Below are 8823 nucleotides of genomic sequence, written 5' to 3' on the forward strand. Positions count from 1 at the left end.
TACTCTGGAGGGGGGGGGATCCCTGGGTGGTGGCGTCAAAGGAGAGACTTTCTGCCAGGAGGCAGTGGGATGGCCTGTAGTTAAGGGAGAGGGGTGGAGTTAGGGGAATGTGTGGAACTTTTAGTAGCTATCCCTTGTAAGCAGCTCATTGGTCAGCTAGGGCTATGGTGATGTGGATTGCTAATGGGCCTATTTTGGCCCGGTGGTCACTATGGGCCCTTCTACCTTATCCGGGCTTCCATTGCTCAAGCCTGTTGCCTAAAAGTAGTCTCTAGAATGTTGCCTGCCTGATTATGTTAACACTAAGCTTGTTTGTACCTCCACCTGACTAGCTAGCTTCCTTAACCTAATCACAGCTTAGGATGGTGGGTTGGTTAGTTGAGTGTTCTGGGAGTGGAATTCTCTGGGACTCGTGAGGTTCCCCTAGTAACATGGATCTCCTCTCATTTTGCTAAATTTTTTATGCTGCTGATTCTTGAAATACAGTGTAACATAAGTAAAGACCTTAGATCCGGGCTTGGACTGCCTTGAATTTGAATCCTTCCTTCTGATTTTCTGACCTTAAACAACTTACTTGATTTCTGCCATCACAGCTTGAGAGTTGCTGTGAAGAATAAAAGATATGAAGGGCTTAGATTCAGAATCCTCCAGCTAGCAAATGTGCAAACATATAGCCTATTTTTATCTCTAGTAATCTTTTTAAAAAGAGACCTGGTGGGCAGCCCCAGTGGCCCAGCAGTTTAGCGCTGCCTTCAGCCTGGGGTTTGATCCTGGAGACCCGGGGTTAAGTCCCACATCCGGTTCCCTGCATGGAGCCTGCTTCTCCCTCTGCCTGTCTCTCTGCCTCTCTATGTCGTGAATTAAAAAAAAAAAAAAGATTGAAATATTAATGGTGGTACAATGAAAGGGACTGTGGAGTTGGACAGACATCCTAGGGAAGGCCTCTGAATCTGGGGTGTATGAGGCCTGAAACCTATCAGATAATGGAAGAGGTCCAGCCCAGGGGACTGTGTGCAGAGCTGTGTGGTTCATCAGACATGGAGAGGAGGAGTTCAGGTCTGAGTCCAAGTGCAATGAAGAGTTACCAAGTACAGGGAAGGGTTTAAGCCAGGGCCTGATGTGATCATGTGATCTGACTGGTGATCCAATTTGTGGCTGATTTTTCTGAACAGCTGGCAAGAAAGGGAGCCAGTTAAGGGACTAGTAGCTGAGACTGGTAATGGGGATGTAGAAAATGAAGGGACTTGAAGGTCATCAAATCCATCCAGATCTTTTTTTTTTTTTTAACTTTTATTTATTTATGATAGTCACACAGAGAGAGAGAGAGGCAGAGACCTAGGCAGAGGGAGAAGCAGGCTCCAAGCACCGGGAGCCCAACGTGGGATTCGATCCTGGGTCTCCAGGATCGTGCCCTGGGCCAAAGGCAGGCGCTAAACCGCTGTGCCACCCAGGGATCTCCATCCAGATCTTGATAAATAGATGATCCATGTAGAAATAACGACAAGGTATTATGAAGGTCGAACTTACTGGGATGGGACTGTTGTGCCCAAGATTGTGAATCCGAGAAAACCACCAAGGAGCTGACACGGATGCAAGCACATAAGGGTTTATTAACAAGCTTGAGCTTGGGTCCAAGTATACCTGACACAGTGAAGCAGGGACTTGGACCCTGAGGTGGGTTACAGCTGGGTTTCTATGGGCTGGTCTAGGGGTAAGGGGGGGGGTTTCAGTAAGGGTGGGGGTGTGAGAATCTCCAGTAAAGAGGTCTCACAAGCTCTTGCTTCCTTATTCTTTTTTTTTTTTTTTAATTTTTATGTATTTATGATAGTCATCAGAGAGAGAGAGAGAGAGGCAGAGACACAGGCAGAGCGAGAAGCAGGCCCCATGCACCGGGAGCCCGACGTGGGATTCAATCCCGGGTCTCCAGGATCGCGCCCTGGGCCAAAGGCAGGCGCCAAACCGCTGCGCCACCCAGGGATCCCTTGCTTCCTTATTCTGATAAGGGCATGCTTTGTGGTTTTTTTCTGTAGCTGGGGTAGAGTTCAGTACCTGGTCACAGTGGCCTGAGATGGCTGCCCAAGGTGCAATGGCTGTACTTGTGCCAATGTTAAACTTGAATGGCCCTAATTTTCTCGGCCTCCACAGGACTAGATGTGAGGGACTAAAGAACCAGAGCTCACTTCCCCGGGTGCCATGGATCAAGGCCTCAAACGAAGTTCCATCAGGCGAGGGATCCCATCTCTGCTCCTCGTGTTTTGGCACATAGCATGGATTCGGTACTAAAAGTCGGATGAACCGGGGCAGCCGGGCTGGCTCAGCGGTTTAGCGCCGCCTTCAGCCCAGGGCGTGATCCTGGAGACCCGGGATCTAGTCCCACGTCGGGCTCCCTGCATGGAGCCTGCTTCTCCCCCGCCCCCCCGTATCTGTCTCTCATAAATAAATAAATAAACAAACAAATAAATAAATAACATCTTTAAAAAAAATAAAGGTCGGATGAACCATGGATTTGGAGGGGAAACCAAACAGGAGCTCAGTTACCTGTTCTTTCTTCTCAAGAGGGGAAACACCTCCAAAAACAGAGTCTCGGCCACGTAGTCCATATTCACCCTATTTCTACATCTCGCTTTACTGGTCTCTGTCCCGTAGGAGAACGGCTGCCCCTCAGCTCAACACGCCTCCTTCCCCAGGGCCCTGCGCAATTAGTGGCCCGAGTAGGGCCTCACGAAGATCGACTCCCCAAGGGCGTTTTATAGCGCTCAAAAAGGAGCCACTGGGGGGCGGGCGGGCACCAGCGGAGCTCCGGCTGCGCACCAGCCCCCTCGACCCACGCCGGCGCCGGCTCGAGCGCTACTAGATAGAGGGGTGGGGCTTGGCCACCGAGCAGGGGCGGAAGTTGCCGAGAGTCCTCGGGGGCTTTGACCACGCCCCGTCGGCCTTGCCCGGAGGCGGAAGTAGCCGGTTAGCGCCGGAAGTTGCCCCGCGCGGCCTGAGAGCGTTCGTAAGCGGCGCGGGGCGCCCGTTGCCATGGAGCCGGCCGGGCCGTGCGGTTTTTGCCCGGCCGGGGAGGCCCAGCCCGCGCGCTACACCTGTCCTCGCTGTAATGTGCCCTACTGCTCCCTGCGCTGCTACCGGGCGCATGGCACCTGCGCCGAAGACTTCTACCGGGACCAGGTGCTGGGCGAGCTTCGCGGCCGCAGCGCCTCGCCCAGCCGTCTGGCCAGCGCCCTACGCCGGCTGCGTCGGCAACGCGAGACCGAGGACGACCCCGAGGACGCAGGCCTCAGGCCTGGCCCGGCGCCAGGCGGGCCCTCCAGACTCTGGGAGCTACTGGCCCCGGCAGAGAAGGTGGCCTTCGAGCGGCTGCTGAATCGTGGCGAGGCCGGGCGGCTGCTGCCCCCATGGAGGCCGTGGTGGTGGGGCCGCGGGGCTGGGCCGCGGCTTCTGGAGGAGGTGGGTGATGCTGCGGACCGTGACCCTGCGGAGCTGGAGCCCACCCCCGCGAGGACGCCCCCGGAACCCGTGAAGGAGGCCGCCGCTGAGCCGTTTCTCGAAGACCCTCCCGAGGCCTGCGCGCCCGCCGTGCCCACCCGGATCCCCGTGCTGGCCAGTCTGAGCCGCGGCCGGGCCTCGCCGCTCGTGCGCTTCCAGCTGCCCAACGTGCTGTTCGCCTATGCGCACACTCTCGTCTTGTATCACGGCGGCGACGAAGCACTGCTCTCTGACTTCTGTGCCACACTGCTCGGCGTTTCCGGAGCCCTGGGTGCGCAGCAGGTCTTCGCCTCTGCTGAGGAAGCCCTGCAGGCCGCAGCCCAGGTGCTGGAAGCGGGCGAGCATCCGCCTGGGCCCCTGGGCACACGGGGTGCCATACGCGAAGCCGCCCGCATCCTGATGGGTGAAAGCCCCGCCAACCGGAAAGGCTACACGCTGGCAGCCCTGGGGCACCTGGCACAGACCCTGAGCCAGGCCCGGAAGCAAGCTGTGGCTACGGAAGAGCGAGATCGCCTCTATCGGGCGCGGAAGAAGTGCCAGTTCCTGCTGGCTTGGAGCAATGAAAATGAGGCGGCCCTCACATCCCTGGCTCTAGATTGTGCAAGGGCCCATCGAGCCCATGCTGTGGCGGCCGAGGAGGTGGTAGCCCTCACCGAGGAGTTGGAGCAGCTTTGGGGAGGACCCCTGCCACCTGCTCCAAGAATTCTCATTGAGGAGCTCCCTGGCTGAACTGGGATCTCTTTGTCATTAATAAAGCTGGTCTTCCCTGTCAGCAGTGCCTGTTTCTGAGGAACAGCTCTTGCCCACCCCACCCCCAGACTCTTGGGCCCATAGACCACTTCAGCTTTTCCTGGATCAGAGCTTACCTAGAAAGTTTTAAACGCCCTGGCCCCAGAAAGGGAGGGAAGTGGTACCATGGTTTCTAGATGTTTATCCAAGGAGAAAGAACAGCCCCTCCACTCCATTTTTGGGCACTGGCTTCATTTCTCCTTGCTCCAGAGCACCTCTCCCGGGCTGTTCATCCCTGCTTGTTGGAGCTTGGAGCAGGGTAGGAGTCCAGTCTCCTGGTGCTGAGTGCACATGCCCCAGTCTGGGGTGAGTGGAGCTGCTTCAGTAGATGTAGGGCAGGATTCGGTAAGGCACACGCCGACAGTATTCATGCCAGGCCAGGCCATACTTCTGCAGGCACTGCTGCTCATCCCGAGCCTCACGGTGTACCAGTAGTGCCGTGAAGTAGAGGAGGTAGAAGTAGGGTAGCAGGTGAGACACTCCTGTGGGGAAGTAGAGGCTGTGATCGCTCAGCAGCCCCTCCAGTTCACAAAGACTTCCACATCTAATGGCTCATAGGACATTGGGGCTGTGGTGAAAGGTCCAGCTCTGCAGCAAGGTGCTGGCACAGCTACGCAGTCCATTCCCAGCCTCCTGACTGCTCCCTCTACTAGGGTGTATCCCTGTTCTCCATTCCACACCCAGACTGAGCATCCTGTGATCACCACCTCTGTCCCTGACGTGGTCCCTGTTCTGTGCCCACCCATGCCACTCACCACAAGGCAAGGACCAGGCCAGAGCCATGATGAGGTCTCCAAGGTAGTTGGGATGGCGGACCATACCCCACCACCCAGACACCAGCAGCTGTCGCCCGGTGGCTGTGGGGATGGTCTCAAGGTCTGAGGAAAGACAGGTAATGGGATGAGGGAACCTGTAGGAAGCCCTGCTGCACCACCTCGTAGCACCCTAGAAACCCAGCTCACCAGCCACTCTGGGGTCAGAAGGATTCTTTCGGAAGGTGTTCTTCTGGGAATTAGCTCCTCGGAAGATGTAGTAACCAACAGCTAAGGGAAAGCGTGAACAAGTGGTCAGGGTTAAGGTTTTTAGCCTACTACCTGACTGACCATCCACCCACAGCCCAGATTCAGTTGGCCTGGAGACCCAGGACCCAGTCCTCCCCGCCCCCCACACACCTCCACCCCTTCTTAAGGAAATGCCTGAGGCTTAGTACCTACCGGGTACTGAATAAACAACATGAATGAATGAAAGGGGTAGGAGCCCCTTCATGACTGACCATTGATGAGGCAGATGACTGAGGCCACAGGCAACCCCAGGGGCTGTGGGTGGTGCAGCAGGAATTGGGCCTGCAGGCTGTAAGTGAAGGGTACCCAGGCTAGGTCCCCAAAGGCCAGCATGAAGCCAAACCCATCATGTGTGATGTCCATGGTGGTGAGAACAGCTTCCTGCAGGGATGAGACCCAGAAACACTAGCTTAGTCCCCATGAGGTCCTCAAACACCCTCCCTGCCTCTTCACCCCATCCAGCCTCACCTCATGCCAGAGAGCATCACCCACATAGAGTAGCTGGAAGCCATTGACCAGCCACATGGCCAGTGAGGGACTCCCCCGAAGTTCTGCTTCCTGCATCAGCATGGCCAGGTTGATGAGGACCTGGGGTTGTGGGAGAGGGAGGACAGGGCAGTCTGTCCCCAGCCTATCTCCACAGAGGTGGCAGCACCTAGATGGGGCAGTGGCTTATCTGTCTTGGTTCTCAGTCACCAAGTCCTGGGCCCTTTATTGAATGGATCCAGCCCCTGTACAAAGACCAACAGATGCTTCCAGAGGTGCAACCTCCTGTTGGCTCTTGCCTTGTCCAGTAATGTTCCTTTGGGGAGAGCAACATAGAAAGCCACTGGACATTTTAGGCTTGAGGATGAAAACAGACCTGGTCTTAAATCTCAGCTCTGCCACTTCGGCAAGTAGCTTACCCTCTCCAAAGACACTTTTCCCCCATCCCATGTGGGAAATGAAAATAATCATGGACCTGCATCACAGAGCTGAGGACTCATTGACATGATGCATGGGCAGCACGAAACATGATGTGTCCAGCACATACTCATGATTAGCCAGAGGCCGCCTCCATTCTGATATCAGTGGGTTTGGTGCTGTCATTAATACGACCACTTCTGATCCTCACAAGAACCTTCACAGGAAGGTCTGATCCCATTTCACACATGGGGAAATCACCTCAGAGGCCAGGATGCAGATCCATGGTGGATACTTGGCTTCCTCTCACCTCTAGTTTCTAGGATGACATGAGCACCTTGCCCAAGAGACCCTTGGGAAATCTTGACCACAGTCCAGCCTGGGTGGTGTTAACCCAAAACCACAGTTGGCATGACATCAAGGCCACTAGTGATGGACAGCTTGCTATGCCCAGTGATCTGTCTCAGGTTCTGCACTGCTAGAACGAGCGGGCAGCATAGCATGAGCTCTCCTGTCCTCAAAATAGATTTTGAGCTGATTTATTTAAAGTTGCACCTGTTCACCTAACTCCCTCCATACTTTTTCTTCCTAGCACTTAGCATCCCCTGCCATGCTATATATATTTTATTTTTGTCTATCTTTCCCAATAGAAAGTAGGTTGAGAACAGATTTTTTTTTTACTATGCTTTCCTGTAACTTTTTTCTCTTTTGTCTCCTTGTACCTAGAGCAGTGCCCAGGGCACAGAGTGGACTCAACAAATATTTGTCGGATGAATGAATGATTAATGGTTTACATCTGTGCAATAGTGCCCTGCCCAAGCACTACTTACTCATCCCACCCCCCTCCTTCTGGCCCATGTAGCCATGCCCAGCATACCCAGCCGATGAGGCCAGGCCGCAGTTCACAGAAATATTTGAAGTCAAAGGACCAGACGCGCGGGTTGAGCTCCCGTCCCAGGAAGAAGTCGTAAATGGGATTGCCTGGAGAATAATGGAGGCTGAAGATTCAAGCGAGCACCCCCATCTACTCCTGTCTGCACCCTCCTGGAACCCCTCTCACCTGAGTTCCCCCCAGGTGCCAGGGCCGAGGCAGGGGCCACCAGGGCCTTCAGATAGAGAAAGAGGCTGAAAATGAAGGTGGTGAAGGTGGCCGCAAATGCCAAGGGCAGGAGCATTTCGGGGAGCGCCCCCAGAGGCAGACCTGCCAACACTGCCAAGCCCACCAACAGGGCTGTCAGCATCAGGGCCTGGAAGCCTGAATTGCAGTACACAATGAGTCCTGGGGGCTGCGTCCCTACACCTCTGCCCTTCCACTCCACTGCACCCCCCTCCATAACACACACAGTCCAAAGCCCAGGGAGGTCAAGGATCTTGCCCTTGGCTTTCAGTGGGTCACCACTGTTCTGGTGCATAGAGTAGTAGTAAATGCTGTGGGTAGGGATGTAGAAACAAAAGATGTGAAGAGGGAAAGTGAGATCCCCCAAGGCTACCCTGGGCACATAGCGTAAAATAGGCATCTAACGGAGCTTGGGGTTGGGGGCTAATCTCCACTGGGCCCAGACCTCCACCCCCAGCCACGACTCCAGCGAAAGGATCCATCCCCCCAAGCACCGTTAATGGGATAGAGCAGACGACTCTTGTCCTTCAGTTCCTGTCCCTCAGCAACCTGCAGGCACAAAGGGGGTCCGATAAGGGGTGAAAGTGTCTTCGTCTGGCGGAGCCGCCTCCCTCGGCCTGCTCCCCCCCGCGAGCCCCGCGAGCCGAGTCTGCACCTTGCGCGCAGGCAATAGGTAGAGAGCCGCTTGCAGGCCGAGCCAGGTGAGCCACAGCAGTAGCATCCTCGGGCTCCACAGCACTTGGAGTCCCGGCAGGTAGGGGGGTGGGCCCAGGAGGCGCGCGGGGCCCGAGCGGACCACCAAGAGCAGGTGGAACATGGTGGCAGGGAGCAGCAGCATCAGCGCCGCCGCGCCTGGGGGCCGGGGACGATCGCATCGGGCGTCCGCTCCGCAACTGCCCTCCGAACCCCTCACCAGGCGCCCCGTGGTCTCCAGGGCCCCTTCGGCGTTCCCCCTGCCCTCCATGTCCCGGTCTCCGCCCTCAGTCCCTGCCCGGACTTCCATCCTGGCCCCCGCCTCCACGCTCCCCCAAAGACCTTCCTGCTGCTCTCGGTACAATCCTCCACTCAGCGCCTCCCGCCTCACCCCCGATCTCTCGGCCTCGGGAGACCATTCACAGGCTTCCATTCTCAGATCCTGCTCCTCAGTATCCCTCCCCACCCCCGCCGCCTGCGGTTCACCCGCCTTCGCTGAGCCTGACCCCAGATTCCACCCTCTCCCCATTACCCAGGGGTCCCCCGAATTCCAGCGGAGCCCGGGATCCCTGAGGAGAGGCCATGGTTTCCGCTCCACCGGGGGTGGGGGTACACAACAGTCGGTCAAAGAAACACAGTCCACCTCATCCCCCGGGACACGAGCTTGGTGATGCGGATCAGACCAGCACTGGAACCTGCTCGGTCTGAGCTCAGACTACTACCCACTCGATCCGGAGATCTCTAAGTGGACCCACCCCCGGCCCATCATGG

General features: G+C 56.3%; 2 protein-coding genes across 4 annotated transcripts; one reads left to right on the forward strand and one right to left on the reverse strand.

Annotated features, from left to right (window-relative positions):
• Window positions 1-2958: 2958 nt before the first annotated feature.
• On the forward strand, window positions 2959-4261 carry ZNHIT2 (zinc finger HIT-type containing 2). Its single transcript, XM_038563996.1, has one exon. The coding sequence runs from the start codon at window positions 3025-3027 to the stop codon at window positions 4216-4218; it is 1194 nt and encodes a 397-aa protein (XP_038419924.1). The 5' UTR covers window positions 2959-3024; the 3' UTR covers window positions 4219-4261.
• Window positions 4262-4403: 142 nt separating this feature from the next.
• TM7SF2 (transmembrane 7 superfamily member 2) lies at window positions 4404-8791 on the reverse strand. Of its 3 annotated transcripts, none has more exons than XM_038563994.1 (10): window positions 8585-8791; window positions 8015-8211; window positions 7854-7908; window positions 7303-7452; window positions 7120-7223; window positions 5808-5927; window positions 5552-5720; window positions 5241-5321; window positions 5034-5156; window positions 4404-4760 (listed from the first exon to the last, which is right to left on the reverse strand). In XM_038563994.1, exons 1-10 carry the CDS (start codon window positions 8634-8636, stop codon window positions 4600-4602), a joined length of 1212 nt encoding a protein of 403 aa, XP_038419922.1. In that variant the 5' UTR covers window positions 8637-8791; the 3' UTR covers window positions 4404-4599. The 3 variants fall into 3 exon arrangements, with proteins under 3 accessions (XP_038419922.1, XP_038419921.1, XP_038419923.1); XM_038563993.1 differs by having other exon boundaries at window positions 7303-7497; XM_038563995.1 differs by lacking the exon at window positions 7303-7452.
• Window positions 8792-8823: the final 32 nt, after the last annotated feature.

This window comes from Canis lupus, chromosome 18 (genome assembly GCF_011100685.1).
Source record: "Canis lupus familiaris isolate Mischka breed German Shepherd chromosome 18, alternate assembly UU_Cfam_GSD_1.0, whole genome shotgun sequence".
NCBI classification, from domain to species: Eukaryota; Metazoa; Chordata; class Mammalia; order Carnivora; family Canidae; genus Canis; species Canis lupus.